Source organism: Rhizophagus irregularis, chromosome 32 (assembly GCF_026210795.1).
Source record: "Rhizophagus irregularis chromosome 32, complete sequence".
Classification (NCBI taxonomy): Eukaryota; Fungi; Glomeromycota; class Glomeromycetes; order Glomerales; family Glomeraceae; genus Rhizophagus; species Rhizophagus irregularis.
This window is the reverse complement of record NC_089460.1, coordinates 395,331-415,129: the sequence shown is the minus strand read 5'-3', so window position 1 is coordinate 415,129 and position 19,799 is coordinate 395,331. Positions and strand designations below refer to the sequence as shown.

Below are 19,799 nucleotides of genomic sequence, written 5' to 3'. Positions count from 1 at the left end.
TCTGTAGTGTTGCCAGATGAAAAGCACGACTGGACTTTTGGAATTAAGAACAATTAAGGTAAGGGAAGGCTGGGAGAAATGTTATTATTATTTTCTTTAAAAAACTTCCTACTTTTTTATTTTTATAGGGATGCTAAATGAAATATAAATAGTAGATAAATGCCATGCAGACGGAGTTAACTCTGATGTGCAAATACAAAGCTAATGAAATCAATAATACAATTTAATATTTTGACATTATTAAAACAATTTGTTAAATAACTTTTATAAAAGCATTTTGTGCCTTTCATATATTGTGTATTTAAAAAATATATTGTGTATTTAAAAAAAAATTATCCTCTTATTAAATGATCATAGGGCCATTGGTATATCAGTCATCTTTGTTTTACTGGAAAAAAAAATCGTTATAAAGGGTCATTTTTATATGCTGTTTTGTAACCTTCGTATAATGGTATACAGCCCATAATTAATAAAATTTGGTTAATTGAGGGTTTTTTCATATGTTAATATCTGTCCTACATTAACAATTCGTTATATAGTGTTTTTCGTTATATCGAGGTTCGCTTCATAAGTGTGTATAAAATTTAAATCCTCATTTATAAGAAAAATTTTTTATTAATGACTTTAAATTTTTTTTTTTATAAATATTTGACTATTAGAATCATATTATACATTTTGTTTTATTGAAATATACTTATTTTCTAATAACACATTTCTATATGAGTGAGAAATGGGTTTTTTATTAGTAAAATAGGTTTTTTCGTCTATATTTTTTTGAAAAATTTTAAACATTATGAATGTAAATTTTTATTTAACATATTATATAGTCACAGGATTACTTATCAGATGATTTTCTGGTATTACAAAACAATTTTGGGCAATGGAAATTGTGAAAATTTTTTTTTAAGACCATTTAACGCAAATGAAACAAATCCGCCAATATGAATAGTTCCATCTTTGGTTAAGTCTTGATTTTGATGTTGAATGTGGAGAAAAACCTTTACTTAGCAAAACTCCTTCTATTGAGGACCTTCGCATAAAGATAATACTTTACTAAAAATGGCCAATTTTTGAAATGATTTTGTAATAATTTTAAAATACTACAAAAATACATTTAATACATCAAAATGTTTTTATTATATTTTTGTTATTATTTTATAATTATATTGTATCTAGATTTATAAAAATAAATCAAAATAATATCACAATAATTTGAATGTTTAATAAAACTCTTTCCTGTACCGTTCACATCCATTTTTCATACAAGAAATATTACGCTTTTTCTCGTTAAATTACTAGAAAAATAGCACTTCAGTATTAAGATAAAAGTGTTCCTTGGTTTAAACAACACACTTTTTATTATCACTCTTTTCAGTTCGAACCAGTTTACAAGGGCTTAATAGTCCTTTAAAGACATAAAAGTTTTGTTTTCTTGCGAAATTTTTTCAAAAGAAGGCGTAAATACAGTGCACCAATCAGATAAAAGATGCCGAATAAAGAAAGTTTTATCGGCTATACTTTTTTCCGTCCAGAAAAAGTGAAACGGTACACAGGGGCTGATACGATATACTCCACCTGAAAAGGAAAGTCCTACATCCTTTTACATGTGGACTCGTTACAGAAAGAGAAAGATATATTGACGATTGTTACCAACAATAGACATATAATAAAGAAATATGATAAGCCTTTTTTGATTAATTCAGATCAGCCTATGATGAATACTAAATACAGGATTTCAAAATACTTAACGAGTGTATTTTGTGAGTTACCTATTGACATAGAAACTAGAAACAAGTATTTTTTAAGAATACGCCAATTATTATTGGATAAACTTGTAGTTATTGAAAATAGATTGAAGAAACAAGAAAAGAACAGGCAAACTACAACTTATATTAAATTTAGTCATGGTAGACGAACATGGTATTTGGGGTTCTACATCCCATGCTCGTTTTGTAGTAACGTCTGTGCTTACGTAATGTCAAGAAATAGAAAAGTTTGTCAAAATTGTCATTCGAAGGTGATAGTAACTCCTACACCTCCGCCGCAAAATGTATTTAAGGATTTTAGTAAAGTTAAACAAGTAATAAGTAAACGTGTTGGCGTGTCTTATACAAAAAAAGTTTCGATGGATGGTGGAGCACGTAAATATGCATTTACGTATTCAAATTTGCAGATAAACAAGCAATTTAAAACGTTGAAAGAACAAGAGAAGTATAAAAAGAGGTTTAAAAACAGCCTCAAGAGTAATAAAAATAAATGGCAGGTCACAAATAATGGAATTGGATCAAAGGTACTTATTTCCATGATATCCTTAAGAAACAATACATATCAGAAAAAGAAATGGAGTTTCTGGTAGATCAAGTTACAAGTGAAGTTGGATATAAAATGTTAATAGATGATATTTTTATTAATCATTCTTTTAACGAAGAACATTTCCTCGAATTAAGAAAGAAAAAGACGCTTCTTTTTTGAACAAAAAGATAGTAAGTTAGCAGAACAGTCGAGTAGTGCTGGTCAAAGTGCTACGATAGACAATATTATTACGGACCTTCAAGAAATGGAAATTAGTGGACAGGATAATGTCGCTCTTTGGCAAGAAATACTCAATAGACGAGAACCTATTACAAGGGCAGAATTTCATCGGGGTTTGAATAGTATTAGAGATAAAAGTCTTTTAACGACATATTGTAATGGGGTTAGAAGAGGAAGGCGTGGACGTGGTGTTACTCACGACTACGTGGTTAATCAGTGTGCAATTAAAGCTCGTAAATTAGATCAAGGTATGTTATATTAAGGGGACATAAATAAATAATTAGTTATTCTTGTTTTGTTTTTCTATTTTTTTTTGTGGGATGGCTAATTATTAAGAAACAAATTATCAAAAGGGAAAAAATGAATAATTATTTTAGGATTTTAGATCATTCCTTATCTGATAATATTTACATAAGGCTATTTGGTTAGAAAGAAAAATATATAGTCAGTTTTGTCTATTGAATTTATTTTTAGTTTCACATCATTCCATATTTGATTATATTTACATATGGCAAATTTTATTTGAAAGAAAAATATATAGACTTCTTCAGTAGTTTTAACGAATTATTTAGAATATTGTTTTCGTTTATTTCATCATTCTGTATCCGATAGTATGTACATACAGCTTTTTTAATAAAGAAAGAATCATACATGCACGTTATTTATAACGTGTAGTAAAGGAAGAAAAGTGGTGCGGTATTAGCGGTAAAGATAAAAAAGCTAAGTCACATAGTAAACGCACTGAAGCGGGTGTTAAAAATGTTGACTTTAATATGTTAGAAAGTAATTGGAATAAATGGAATGATTTGGCATTCCATCGTGGCGGTCACTGGGCAAATTTTTAGGTAGATCATGACAGTCACCTTTGAATTTGAGGTCGCATCATGGTTTTTAATAATGATGTGATCGTTTAGGTGACAGGTCGACTTGTTCTTTATGAAAAGTAGTCTTGTTTCATAATGCTTAATTCTTATATGTATTTGTTTATCTTATATTTTGTAAGTTTATATATGTAAGTAAGTGTGATTATAATAAGACATGATCGCATCTATAATAAAGTTTAAAAAAAAAAAAAAAAAATATCACAATAATTTTTTAATGTTTTTGTTATTATTTTATTATTATAATATCAGATATAATTAACTTTGATATTATTTTAATATTTTAATCTTAAAAATACCTCAAATATATCTTGATATATTTTAAAAATTTTACAAAATAATTGTACAATTGTTTTGAAAGCCATTGTATCTAGTGCAAGCTTAAACTACTTAATAATAAGGTCACCCACAAGCCTAAAGTAAAAATTACATAGAAAAGTCAAAAAAAACTGGTTGAATTCATAAGGTAAAATTCTTTATAAATTAAAAAAAGTAAATGTAATTCTGTGGTAAGTTTTTTTTATGTAACTGTTAAGTATATTGTAAAATTAAACAGGATTTTAAAATGTAACTTGTAATTATAAGGTAAAGTTCGTAAAATTTATTAGTATATGCTATTTTTAGCACAAAGTTTATTACACAGACACGTAAAATTTCATTACACAAACACGTAAAATTTATTATATTATTTTTAGCATAAGTTTATTACATAAACACGTAAAATTTATTATACTATTTTTAGTTACAAGTTTATTACACGAACACATAAAATTTTATTACACAAATACGTAAAATTTATTATATTATTTTTAGCATAAGTTTATTACACAGACACGTAAAATTTATTATACTATTTTTAGTTACAAGTTTATTACACAGACACATAAAATTTTATTACACAAACACGTAAAATTTATTATATTATTTTTAGCATAAGTTTATTACACAGACATGTAAAATTTTATTACACAAACACGTAAAATTTATTATACAAACACGTAAAATTAAAAAAATAAATATGTAAAAAAGAATTTTTTATGGATATCCGTGTAATATAAAAAATTATAAAATAAAGTAAAGATCGTAAAAGGTGGGTGGGATAAATTAGTTATTTTTATTTATTTTTTTTTTTTGTTAAAAAATAATATATATATGGTGCATATCACCTAAACTCATCAAATAAAATTAGTGATTTTAAAAAGCTAACTACTTGTTAAAATTATATGATAATTAAAAATGTAAACCGATAAAATTACACTTTGAGTTCTTCTCTTTCAAATTATCGGATTACTTTTCCTTTATCTAACATATTTCAAAAGTTATTAAAGTTTAAAGTTAGCATATTTTTATATATCTCTATATTAACTTATATATAAATGAGAAAATTTCGGAATTATTCTATCATGTGATATTGATTATAACCAATTATATTGATTTATTTGTTATAATAAATTGTGATCAAAATTTTAATTACTAAATAAAGTTAGACTATTGCCTTATTTAGAAGTAATAAATCCTAATTTAGTAATGATCATCATAAAATAAAAATTCGGACTATTGATGAGTTTAGGTGATATGCACCATATCTATAACTATTGATCAATTTTAAACTTATTTTAAATAGGAACTTTTTTACATTTTTTTAAAATAATTATATCTAAAAATTAGGCCAATTTTAAAAGAAATAAAAAGTACTAAATGTATAAAATAAATTATGTTTTATATAATCTATAATTATAAATGTTACTGAACTTGTAAGGTAAAAATATATATGATTTAAAAATGTAACTGGAAAGCTGGTAGAATTACTTAGTAAAAGGAAAATTTGGAGTAAGGTAAATTTATATTATACTGTACATGCCACCCAAATTATTTTGGACTGCTGTAATTATAAGTAAAATCCCAAATTCAATTATGGCATCCCAAATTATTTTGGCACTTTATATAGTAAATTATATATAAACCGAATGAATTATGGCATCCCAAATTATAATTATGGCATCCCAAAATAATTTGGGCAGCATGTATAATTTATATATAAATCTTAAAAATTTTATGGTGACCTCTATTAGAAGTAAGCGGGTCCTGTTTAACCTAATTTTAATTGAATTTGCTAAAACTTAAATATGAGTTATATATGTGATATCTGGGGTTCTATAAATTATATATAAATCATACTAGTATTACTATATAGAGAATTTGTACAGATTTTGCACAGAAATTATAGTAAATAAAATTAGATATTTTTTGAATAAAAATTATATGAACTTTTTTTTATAGGGATTTAGAATTATTTTCTATATATATTTATGAATTAATTATAAAATTTGCAATTGGTAATATAAGTTAATTAATAATTTATTTTTAGTTATTACTAGTTCAATTATTATTATTTATATTTTTTTGAATTACTTAGAATATATACAGTATATTGAAAAGATTTTTTTATAATAAAGTATTGATATGGATTCTACAATTTCTAAAAAAAAAATTATTAAAAGGACAATTATACATTTAATTAATATAATTAGACATTTAATATTACAATTTACAATTAGACATCTAATATTTTAATTAGTCATTTAATAATACAATTAGATATTTAATTAATACAATTAAACATTTAATATTATTATATATTTAATTAACATTTAATATTACAATTTAACAATTTAACATTTAATTAATACAATTAGACATTTAATATTACAATTTACAATTAGATATCTAATATTTTAATTAGTCATTTAATAATACAATTAGATATTTAATTAATACAATTAGATATTTAATTAATCCAATTAGATATTTACAATTAGACAAATACAATTATATATTTAATTAACATTTAATATTACAGACATTTAATATTATAATTAGTCATTTAATAATACAATTAAACATTTAATTAATACAATTAAACATTAAATGTTGGAATAATTCTGAGATGCTTGCAGAGATAAAATGGCCATATACGTTTAAAGTGTTTAAAGGCAATATAGAATTAACAAATTTTTCAGAATATGAATTAAATTTATTTAAAGTCAAAATTCGGACAAAGGAATTACCAATACTTGATAACTTAATTAAAAGAAAACTACATGTTTATAGTTCTAAATGGAAATGTTCTATGTATTTAAAAGATGATGAAATATATTCATACTTATAAAAGTGTGAACATTAGAACAAGTAAACCAAAACATGATAGGTAAATTACAACAATATATACAAGATTTAATATTAGCGAATAGTTAAGAAGAAAATTTAAATTCTAAAAATATTCTTAAAAAAATTTTGCTCTGTAGAATTTAGGACTTTAATAAAACATATAATTTGTCTATATTAGCAAAAGGCTTTGTGCATATAGATTTGGTTAGGGACGTGCCAGAAATCAACTGATTTGAAAGGGGGTGGGAGGAGTCAAGCTTCAGATCAGGTCTATATATATCACGTGACATTTATATATCTAAATATAAATGTAAGTAAGGGAAGTTATATATATTACGTAATATTCAGTTTAATATAAACTTACTCCCTCCCCCCCTCTTGTCAGATTTAATAACCAATCAAATTATAATATTTATTATATATTTTATTAAGTGCTGTGTAACGTAAGATTTTGGTTACCCCCTCCCCCCCTTTGATAATTACATAATATGTGTAAGCTGAGTAAGCTCCCTAATTTAATTATTTTAATAAACTTTTTTTTTAATTTATAGCTCTCATTTAGTTTTATAGATCTAGCTTTACAAAACAAAAAAAAAGTTTATTCAAATTGAATCACTAGAAGCCAAAATAATTATATAATGCTAATTATTATGTATAATATTTAATATTTAATAGTAATAATTTTTTTAGCCAATCAGATTTCAATCAGGTAGGGGTGGAGGGTTAAGGCTACTAATTGAGAGAAATCAGCTGATTTCTGGCATGCCCTTAATTTATTTAAGAGTTACAAAATAATAGATAAAGACAGAATAAGGTTATTAGATGGTTTGGTTAACAAATTAATTTTTGATTTCAAAGTTTTTATATGGGAGTATAGGAATGTTAAATTAGCTGATTTAGAACATCAGAAAGGAATTAATGCAAAGATGAAAAAGTTGGCCAACAAATCTAAATTTGTGGTCAATAAATTAGATAAAATAGTAAGTTTATGTTGGGACTTGGGAGTTATGGAATAGCTTAGTGTTTGATAAGGGAGGTCATTGGTCAAATTTTTAGATTTATTATGACAAGTCACCTTTGATCTCAACAGGTCAGTCTTTTCCTTTGGGAGGGACAGTATATTGATAATATTTAAAATTAATTTAGAATACTTTATTTTATTTTACTTTTGTAAATATATTTAACATAATTATCAATAAATATGATCATGCCTTTACAAAGAAAAAAAAATACAATTAAAACATTTAATTAATACAATTAGACATTTAATTAATACAATTAGACATTTAATTAATACAATTAGACATTTAATTTAATATTACAATTTACAATTTGACATTTAATCTTACAATTAGACATTTAATTAATACAATTAGACATTTAATATTACAATCTATAATTAGACATTTAATATTCATACATCTTGGAATATCATTTATAATTTTTGGATTATTATAAGATATATCTACTATCTGCTGTAATTCTACTGTAATTCTACTGTAATTCTACTGTATTATATTGTATTTTCTTACTATTTTCATCAAATTATAAATCAAAGAAGGATTTCAAATGCACAACAACATAATAATCTTCATTAAATTTCCGTAACATGTGCATGTACATCATAGAAAGCAGTATAGTTAGTTTAATTATGATTTAAACAATGAAAAAATAACGCGCGCGATTAAAGTCATGCGATTTATAACCTATTAAAGCATAACACATGACACATCACTTATGATTTCGAAGTTTCGTCTGTCGGTTCGCCCTATTACATATGTTTTTTAAGGGCAGTATACCTAAATTTAGGCACTCAGATTATGTAAATTGAAATTTAAAATATTTACTTTAATTGCAAATTACTGCAACAAACTGTGCATATACAGTATTTCTAACATGTTAGGAGTAGATGTTAGAGGAGAGCAGATTTATAGAACAGCGTTAGAGAAGAAGAACAGCGGTAGAGTTTCAGAGAAGAGTAGTTTTATAAAAATTGGAATTTTTTAAAAATTAGTTTGGTTAGTTAGGTTAATTACGTTAATTACTTTACCATATTATCTATGGCGAGCTATGGGTAAATTTGCTTAATTTAATTATAATTTAAGGACATTTTAAAAAGTTTCATAACTTATACTACTCTAAAACCGCCAAATTCACTGGCTCATGATGTAGCAGTTTTACCCCAGTCCACATATTCACATACTCGCATATTCACATACCCACATACCGACATACCGATCATATTACAAAAAAAAAAAAGAACGAACAGTTTTTTAGAATGTTTAGATATGAATTAGAACAATACCATTACTATAAATATCATAGAACAACGGTAATAAAAGTAAGGAAGGCAACATGTAAGGCGGAAATTTTGCATTAGATTTTCGTGTTGTTTTAAACCAAATAAAGGATATTACATAATAATTATAAAAGAGTTTAATTCTTATTCAATTGGTTAACTTTTTTTTTTTAAAAAAAAAGTGAGATAATCTTTTTGTAAGATAAAAATACTGAACTGATAAAGTATTTAATAATAGAAAAAAAATACTGGCTGATAATAGGTGAAAGAATATTTCTTCTTTTTTTTTTTACTCCAGAAATTTTTTATTTGGTGTAACCAACCATAAACAAGAATTGTAACAATTCATTGTTATCATTTCTTCAATGTAACGATTCACAACAGTAATATTGTTGTTAAAAAAAAAAAAACTACGGGTAATTTGTGGGCGTTCGTACAACCAAAATGTCAAAAGTCAAAAAAAAAAAAAAAATCCCTTCTTCTCATTTTGTTTAAAAAATGAAATAAAAACACGAATTTTTTGTCAACAATTTTGGGGGACACAAACGTCTAATGACCAAAAGTCATGAAATCACCTGCTCAAATTAATTATGTAAATCAATCAAAAACAATGGGTCAAATTCTTTACGTTTCTTTTTAAAAAAATAAATAAATAAATAAATAAATAATAAATAAATAAAAAAAAAATTTTTTTCTTCTTTTCCTCGAAGGAAAAATAATTTTCCAATCAAATCATGACGCGTTTTTTTTAAAAAAAATTAAATTTCATTCGTCATTTCGCATACAATGAAATAAAAAAAAAGAAAAAGAAAAAAAGTATCAGTGCATTTCAATGTAATGTTTTTGTAATTTGGGCGTTGATACCAACATCTCTTAAATGCTCTTAAATGTGACCGAAATAGGTAAATTACATCAATCGAAAGAAAGAAAAAAAAAATATCAAGACTACAGGATTTTTTTTTTTTAAACAATGGCAAGAGAAAATATCTTTTTCAGGCGAACAATTCAATCTCATTATTCTTTTATTTTCGGTCATTAAAAAAAAAAATTTTTTTTATTTACTTGTTTGTTTATGTTTATTTTCTTTTGGGGTATTCATTCTTCATCTTATACGGTAATTCCGGTAATAAAAAAGTTGAATTGTTCCCTTCTTTTAGATATTGTGGGGCAAACGCATTGTTAACGCAGTTTTTTAATGTTTGTTTACGCTGTTAATTTTTATTTTCTTACTTTTTGGCGAAAATGGCGAAAAATGATTTTTTAGATTTTCGTTTTTTTTATATAAATTCGACTTGATAAGTTGAAAAGTTGTTTAGATCTTTAAAAAACCGTCGATAAAAAATTCAAGTCATTCTTATAATCGATAAGAATGACTTTTTTTAAAAAAATATATCGTATTTTTTTCGTTGTTTTTTTTTATTAAAAAAAAAAATGGTAGCACGCTTTTAAAAAAGTGTGTTTCGAATTATATTACCGTATTATACCGTATTCTCCCAGTATGAAATCTAACGTACAAAGTAAAAAAAATCTGGTTTTTTTTTACCCCACATTTCAAAAAAAAAAAAATTTTTTTTACCCCACAATGTACCGTAAAATGAAATTATTTTTCGCGAACAGACCATCTATAATTAACTTAACTCAAACGAATCAAAAAAAAAAGTTTTTAACATTTTTTTTTTTTTAAGATTTGATGATTTGGTGATTTTATTTACGACATAAATTATCTAAGTTTTTTAAGGAATAATATTTATTTAATATTTTATTAAAATCTTATGCTTTTCAATAACAAAACCCCCCACATAAAATTTTAATTAATTATCATATGAATATTATAAATATTTATTATTATTTCAAGACAATATTATTTTTTCCAATTATATTATAATTATAATTACTCTACTTTTTAAGGTACTTTATTATATGAAATCATGATTATGTCACAATAGGAAAAAACCAAATTATCAAAAACAAATAAGCATCAAATAAGAATAGTGTGGTTGGGAAAAAAAAAAAAAATCGTAATTTGTTAGCATATTATTTTTCATTATTAATTTTTTTTTTATATTTTATATATATATATAATAGTTTTCTTTTTTCATCTGGACCTTTTATTTTTTTTTACCCGTAATTTTTCAAATTTTTTTCGCGAAAAATCCGTTTTTCGAATTTATATATAGAACAATAGATCATTTATTTATTCATTTGTTTATTAGTACATTTAGTATATCAAAAAATATCACAATATATCGAAATACGTAATATTATACTTTATTCTTTATTCGTAAATGAATAAAATTTTCATACTATCGTATCAATCGGATCTGTCGTTTATGTGTCGTTTACTGCGCACTCACGTATTACGTATCGTAATTCAGTAACGACTCTCAGGTAAGACATGATGAAATTACACGGAATTAATCAAAATAAGATTTGATTTTTTTCCGTTGTGATACCTTAACAAGAAAAAAAAAAGGGTACACGTGAACACCATGAACAATTTTGTGAAAGTTTACTCTGTACAGTAAAAAAAAAACAATTTAACAAATAAATCTAAAAAAAAAAAAAAAAACATTTCTTTCGTTAGACAAGATCTTCGTAACGTTATAATTTTTTTGAGATTCGTTTTTTTTATTCAGGGTTTAGTTTTTTTTTACGTTTTTTTTATATATATATTTTTTTTGTATTACACTTCTTTTGTTTGTTAAAATTACACTTTTTTTTTATTTGTAAAACTTTTATTTTTTTTGAATTTTGGACCTTTTAATTAATCGATCGATCGTACACAAAAAATCGTACACAACCTTTTTTTAAAAAATCAACAAATTAACGCTCAATCCTATTCGGTTCTATCGTTAATCGGTTCTTTACGCGTTTTATTAAAAAAAAAAAAATTTTTAGATTTAGACAATTTTTTTTTTATTAGACAATTTTAATTTTTTTTAGAAAAAATAGATATTTTTTGTATATATGTATATTTTTTTTTATTTGAAAATTTCTTTTCTTTTTTTTTCACGAAAAAAAAAGAAAAAAAAAAACGTTTTATATTTTTTTTTAGAAAGAAAAAAAAAATTTTTTAATTTTTTTTTTATTAATTTTTTATTTATTTGAATTTTTTATTTTTTTTTTCGGAAAGAAAAAAAGAAAAAAGAAAAAAAAGAAATATATATATATTTTTTATGTAATAATCTAAAAATTGGTTGTGTAAATCGCGAAGAAAATAATAATCTTCATTCTCTTTTTAATAATAAGATGGATGGGTTTGTTTTTTTTTTCGCTATCAAAGTTTTATATAATAAAATAAAAGTGTATATAAAAAAAAAAAATTTGAAATAAAATTTTTTTTGTTTTTGTTTTTGTTTTTTAAAAAAAAAAATTTTGTAAAAAAAAAAAAAACTAAAAAGCTAAAAAAGAAAAAAAAGTAATATATAAAAAATTCTATATATATATATATATGTTTGTAATTTTTTGTAAAATTTGTAAAAATTTGTATGTACAAAAAAAAAAACCCAGCACACACTTAAAAAACGCGTCAATAATAATAGATATATAAAAATTTTTGTTTTTTTTCAACATTTCATAAACTAAAATAATTTTTTTTTTATTTAAAATCTAGCCTTTTTTTTGTTTTTTTCTTGATAATAATATATATCTTGGATAAAAATATAATAAATCATAAAGTAATATATAATGTATATATAAAATAATGGATATATCGTTAAATTCTGTATGTACATATAATATATAAAAATAATTTGTTTTTTTTTGTTTTTTTTTTGTTTTTTGTTTTTTTTGTCATGTTAATATAATAAAAAGGCTAAATTAATCTTAAAATTTGTTTGTTGAAAAAAAAAAGGAAGAAAAAAAGTAAAGACGCATTTTTTAATTTTATGTGCGTGTTTTTTTTCTTTTTTTTTTTGTTAGTTCGCGTAAGCGATAGAACAAAAAAAAAAGAATTGATGTATTTACCTAACTATATCATAATATTTCATATAAACATATGTAAAACCTCTTTTATAGAAAAAAAAACCTTAAAAACCATTCATAAAAAAAAATCTTAAAAATATATATAAAAAAAAGAGGTTTTTTTCTAACTATATACAAATATGTGCATAATAATATATCTATATATATATAAATGAAGGGAAAAAAAAATATACAAAAGAAAGTAAGTTAATTTTGTTGTATACAAGTAACATAAAAATTTACATCACTAAGGGTTTGTTTCATCAATAAACGGTTTTTTTTTTAAAAAAAAAAAGAAAAGAAAGACTGATTTAAAAGAATGTCCTTTTTTTTGCCCACCCCATCTCCAAATTAGACAAAAAAAAAATAAAGAAAATAAAATAGTAAAAAAAAATGAATGTAAGTTCTTCTATTGAAGAATGAAAATGAAATAAATGAGTGAATAATTTTAATATGAAACTTAAAAAAGTTCTGAATAAAATTGAAAAAAAAACGAATAATAAAAAAAAAAATAGTAAATGTCGTAATCGAGAGATAAAAACAGTATTTAAAAACGTAAAATCCTTAAACAGGGATTCAAATCGATAAATTAAAGCAAGTTTTTTTTAAACCAAAATAATTTTTTAGTTTTCCAACGGTTTTGACGATTTAATAATAACGACCTACAGATGGTAGAACTTGCACAAAGGCAGATCTACCGTATTCAAAACCAAATGTTGGATGATTATTTGGAGATACGGATGTTGTATTAACAACATTAGAAGTATTATTGGCGTTATTATTTGTGAGTGGGGGTAAAGTTCGTGAAAACCCATCATTAACTATATCAGAAATTCTATTACTCAAAGCAGGCGTTGAATTGGTGAAATTAGCAAATTTCCATTGAGAATTACTGGGATTCATTCCACCATAAAAAGCAAAAATATCTGACCCCACCACATGAGGACCTAAAGTAGGAGAATGAGAAGGAGTTACAACTTCGTGTTCCTCATCTGAGCCACTATCATGACACATTGGTGGAGAATTAGATTGTCCATCAATTGAAATTGCAGATAATTGGGGACTTAAACACATTATATCATCATCACAATATCTTTGTCTTTTCATTGAAGAATAATCTTGAAATGCGGTAGATTGATGAGAACGAGGGAAACAACCTCCATTCATTGATATAGCAATTGATTGATTTTGATGCATTTGATGATGATTAGCATTTATTAAATTATAACTCCCACTCATAACACTACTAGCACTTGAAGTACTTGAAGTACTAGAACAACTTGAAATACTACTATTACTATTACTTCTACTTCTGAATTGAGTAAGCATAAAATTTAAATCTTCATCTTCGTCAAATTGTTGTGGATGTTGACGATAATCAAAAGTAGGAGGAGGAGGAATATTATTGGGTTTAAATTCAACACCATTAATCTTCTGTTGTTGTTTACGCTTATCCCTTTTATTAGTATTCGTATGAATACGTTTATGTCTAGTCAATTCATCAGATCTAGAGAAACGTTTTTCACAACCAGGAAAATCGCAACGATGTGGTTTTTCACCAGTATGAGTACGAATGTGTCGTGTTTGATGTTCTAATCTATAAAAAGCTCTGCTACAAATAGTACATTTATAAGGACGAGGAACATTTGATTTATCCACGGTAGATTGAGACCTTTTTTTAGTATTATTACTATGATTTGCATTGGTATTCGGATTTGAGGCGTTGGTATAAATTTGATGGTATTGGGGCACATCATAAGTGAAAATTGGAGTAGGATGCGGATGCACAATATGGGATAAAGAAGCAGCAGCCATTTTTTATTTAAGATTTGATTGAAAAAAAAGGGAATAAAAAAATTATACGTTGGGGAGAGAGAGAGAAAAAAAATAAAATAAAATATGTGTTTTGTACGTGAAAAAAAAAACACTCGATAAAAATAAAAAAAGAAAAAGCGAAGGTTAAAGGAAAATTTTTTTTTTCAACTTTTTGGGTCGTAAAAAAAAAAAATTTATAAAAAGATAGAGAAATAAGAAACTTTTTTTTTTTCAATAAAAAAAAAAAGAAAAGTAACGAGGATTGTAAAATAATAAAGAATAAAAAAAATAATAAAAAAAAACCCGAAAAAAAAAAAAGTTTTTTAAGGTCTTTTTATTTATTTTTTTTTATGAAAAAGGCGGAAAAAAACAATAATTTAGAGAAAAAAAGTTGTTGAGTTTGATATAATTCGTAGTAATAGTGAAAGGGTTAAAACTAATTAAACAAATCATGAAGGAAAAAAAAAAAGAGAAGATTTCGGTCTATATTTATAATAATCTTTGATGAACATTCATTATGTATGTACGTCTGTCAAAAAATTGAATATTCTATTCTATTATATGTTTTACAATAAAAATATAAAAAAAAAACCACATGAATTTTTTTTCTGTGTGTAACACAGCGCCAGAATTGAAGTTACGTTTCACAGATATTTTTTTAGTTTACATTCACTTTTTATATTCACATGCAAATTTTTATTTATTTTTATTATAAAAAAAAAAATAAAAAAGATTGTTACACATTTCAAAATTTAAATGTATATATAATATATTATGGTAGGCTAACCAGAAGATGTTGTTATATGACACAAAATAACAATACATTTTTGACAAAAATGTGACAACGTTTATTTTCCATTGTTTCACCAAAATAATCAATATCACATCTTTTTATATTTTTTTCAATATTTTTTTAAAAGAAACCATTAAAGAAGAAAGAAGAAGGAATGAAATAATGTTGAATAAAAAAGTAAATTGATTAGATTTTAAATATAAATAAATAATTTTCAAAAAAAAAAAAATAATTTCAAATAATCACATTAAAACAAAAGTAAAAATGATTTAAATGTCACATAAAACCTAATTGGGTAGAAACCCCAAGTTTACAATATCTAAAAACGGGATTTTTCGGGAATGATCATTTAACCTGATAAAGAACAAGTATTTTTTTAATGGCGTGATAATAGTGATGTAAAAATTTAATTAAAATCTTGTAATAAAAAAAAAAATCCACGTTAGCAATGAAGGAATCAATGGAATCATTAGCGATGACAATATGACATGTGAAAATAAATATTTATAATAAATATAATAAATATAATAAATAAAATAAAAATCAAAATAAAAAAATAAAAAATAACAAATAAAATAAAAAATATTAAATAATAATAATAATAATAATAATATAATTAACCTATCATTAATTCTTCCAAAGACGAAAGAAGCGCAGTTATTAACAATCGTTAAAAAATTACAATTAGTAGATCGATGATATAATTAATTTGACAGGTTTTGCGTGACAACCAAAGTTAGGATAATTATGTACAATTATGGTTAAAAAAATTTAACCAAAATATTTTTTGCCATGGCTGATCATTTTGAATAATAAAAAAAAAAGATTAACCATCAAAAATATTCCCATTTAATAAAAGGAAGAACAAAGGAAAATATAATGGACTATTATGATATATAATATTAGAACCGAAATTGCATTTGAAATGTGTAATTCAATTATTTTAGTTAATATCTCCCTAAAAGGAATAACGGTTTTAAAATACCCCACGTTAAACGAGTTTACTTTTTTGTCCCCACACAAAAAAAGTTTAGTGATACATAATTGAAACAATATGTAAGTTAACCCTGTAGATACTCCGAATAATTGATACATAAAAGTAAAGTGATAATAATCTAATAATCGTGTAAAAATGTGCATTAACTCACGAGCTTTTTACTCATACACACGAGGTAATACACATTGCATAATATAACTTGTATGACATTAAATTAAATTTTTAATAAAATATTTTTTTTTGAAAATTTTGAAAATTATTAAATTATTAAAAATTTATTAAACCATTTTTTTTTTTAAAAAAAAAAATATATTAACTTCTCATAATAGAGCAAATATTCGATAATGAATAGAGTTTATTTAAAGTTCCCTAGGTATAAAAAACAAACCAGCATTGATTATGGATAATGTACAGAATTCAGTAATACAATGATAGATTAGATAGTTATCACATATCAAATCAAAATGTATCAAATATCAGGTATGAGGCGTAGCCCGCCAAATTTCCATACAAAAAAAAACACCTGATTTTTTTGATAGATCACACGATAGACAAATTATTTGACAATCATTTGTTTATTATTTATTAAGATTTAGTTGGGGTTGTGAAATTATTTATTTTTTGATTCATGTGAAATATGTGAAATACATTTAACAAGTAAATAAAAGACATATATAATTTTTTTAATAAAAAAAAAAAAATTGGGATTTTTTTTTAATTTGATCCCAAAGTCAACTTTATAACTTTGTAAAGTTTTAACTTTGGTAAAGTCTTAACTTGGCTTCTTTAACCTGTTAATAAATTACTTAACTTGGTAATAAATAATGAAGATATAAAAAAAAAAATAATAATATTTAAAATTTAAAATTAAATTACTTTGTTGTTTATACCCATTTATAAGTTTAATAACCATTTTAGGGATGGTATCAAATTTGACAGATTATTTTTGAGTTTAAAACCGAAAAATTTAAATGTACATAATGTACGGAATGTACGAAAAAAATCCAAACTTGTTTGATTACTAGTACGAACCCCAATTATCGGTTTCATATCATTATTAAATAATAACTAATTTTTCCACAGAAAATTCGGGGTAATGATGAATTGAGTAATGGTTTTTTTTATTAAAAAAAAACGTGTATATTATAGAATTTATAGTATTTTGCTTCAGCGATCGATTTCTTGTATTACCAACCCATCAAAATAAATTTAATAATAATAAATTTTAAACAGTGTTAATCATTTTCTTTTTTACCCCTATCTGTCAAAAATTGATAAAATACAAATATAAATATATTTATATACGTATATATATATATATATATATATATATACATATATATGTATGTAATGTATGTATAATTATTATATTATAAAAAGGAGTAATAAAAAAAAATGTAGAAAAAAATGTCAAAATTTTTTTTTTTTTAAGTACCTCTCCGGTTATAATAATTTAAAAGGCGGGAATTAAAATGAATTAAAATAAGGTTTTTTTTTTTTTTTTTACCTCGTATTTAACATCGGAACTTTTGATTAAATTATTTAAAATAAGGATAATAAAAAAACTGTCAAAAAAAAAAAAAAAAAAATTTTTTTTTTTAAATTAAAAATACGATAAAAAAACGATAACAAAGGAGATATAATTAGCATCATACATAAACGCAAAGACAAATGGAGAAATTTTTTCAATCCGGTGTCGGAAGATGTAAAAAAAGATATTTTAAACAATTAAATAATTAAAATATAATGGAATAATACAGTTTAAAAAAAGTATTCTGAAAAAAAAAACCCATTATGACATTATCACATTAACACGTTATGTTAAACGTGGCCATGCATTTTCTCTCCTCATGGTCTTACATATTTTACATCATATGCATAATCAATAAATCTCTTACTTTTTCACTGCTGCAACATGCGAAATGCACAAGTGATAAAAAAAAAAAAAAAGGTCGTACAACATAACTTTTAAAATGCGCCAAAAACTCAATTTGTTTTTCATTTTATAACAAACATATGATTTCAAAAATAAAAAAAAATTTTCTTAATGTGTCTGCATTTTTCTTTGTAAGAGAATTTTTTCGCGTGGTTGATCTTTTTTTTTGTTTGTGTTTAAATGAAAATTATTATTATATTTATTTTTGATGGGCTGTCAGTTTAAACCAACTTATTGGGTTTAATTATTGTTCTTAGTTAAATTATGTAAGCATATACCGGGTACCCCTTCTTGATAATGACACAATTATTATGTTTCATTGTAAATCTCTTAATTTGTTCTAAAAAAAACAATAATTGCAAACAAACATTTAATTCTTTTCTCAATAATAATGTTAAAAAAGATTAAATCTTTATTTATGAAAACAAGGAAATTTAGATTTAGAATTGTTTATTTGATAGCTTATCAAACAAAAAAAAAAAAAAATTTTTTTTTTTTTTTTTTGTTTATTTATATATAAAAGAAAAAAACGGTAAAAAAAGAAAACATATTGTAACGTAAAATAAATATAATCATGCAGATGTGTAACGTGAAAAAATCAGGGTCCAAGTATACGTAATACATAAAAATCCATCTTTACTCCACAATAAACAAAAAAAAAAAACCAGTTTAAATTTTCACATGAAGTACAAAAAGTTTATGCTAATTTTAACATCACTTTAATAAGGTTAGTTTGTGATTAGTTTGATTATATCAAAAAAAAGTTTAAAATAGTTTAATCATCGTTTAATCATCCAAAAAAAATTTTTTATTAACATATCTTTTTTAAACTATTTTTAACTATTTTTAAACTATTCGGGAGGAGAACAATGAAAGTATTACTACAAAACCATGATATTTTGACATCATTTTTAATGACTCAATTAATTTACAAACAATAACAATTTAACATATTCTTATTTCACAATGTATTTAACAGATAAATGCTACCTAAAATGTATTGGTTCTTTTTTCCATTTTCGTATAATTTATATCATTTATATCATTTATATCATTTATATCATATAGTACATAAGTTCATTCATATCATTTATATCATTTATATCATTTATATCATATAGTACATAAGTTCATTCATATCATTTATATCATTTATATCACCCAAATTTTGTAATTTTGGTTTTCCACGCCATTTTTTTAAAGCATGGTTATTATGTACTCACTTCATACATAATATCATAATATCATAATATCATAATTTTCTTTGTTCTTTCTTTTTAATCTCCGAATTTATCCTTTGCACGTTATTTCATGGCGCAAGCCTTTTTTGTTCTTATTGTTTAAAAATTTTTTTTTTTTTTTTTTTTTTTTTTTTTTTTTTTAGAACTGAGTTTAACTGAGTTAATAATATGTTT

At 23.5% G+C, this 19,799-nt stretch overlaps 1 protein-coding gene across 1 annotated transcript; it reads left to right on the top strand.

The window, feature by feature from the left end:
* Positions 1-1,714: 1,714 nt before the first annotated feature.
* Positions 1,715-3,377, top strand: OCT59_022884 (uncharacterized protein; the record flags this gene model as incomplete). Its single annotated transcript, XM_066150419.1, has 3 exons — positions 1,715-2,352; positions 2,485-2,780; positions 3,208-3,377. 3 exons carry the CDS (start codon positions 1,715-1,717, stop codon positions 3,375-3,377), a joined length of 1,104 nt encoding a protein of 367 aa, XP_066006456.1.
* Positions 3,378-19,799: the final 16,422 nt, after the last annotated feature.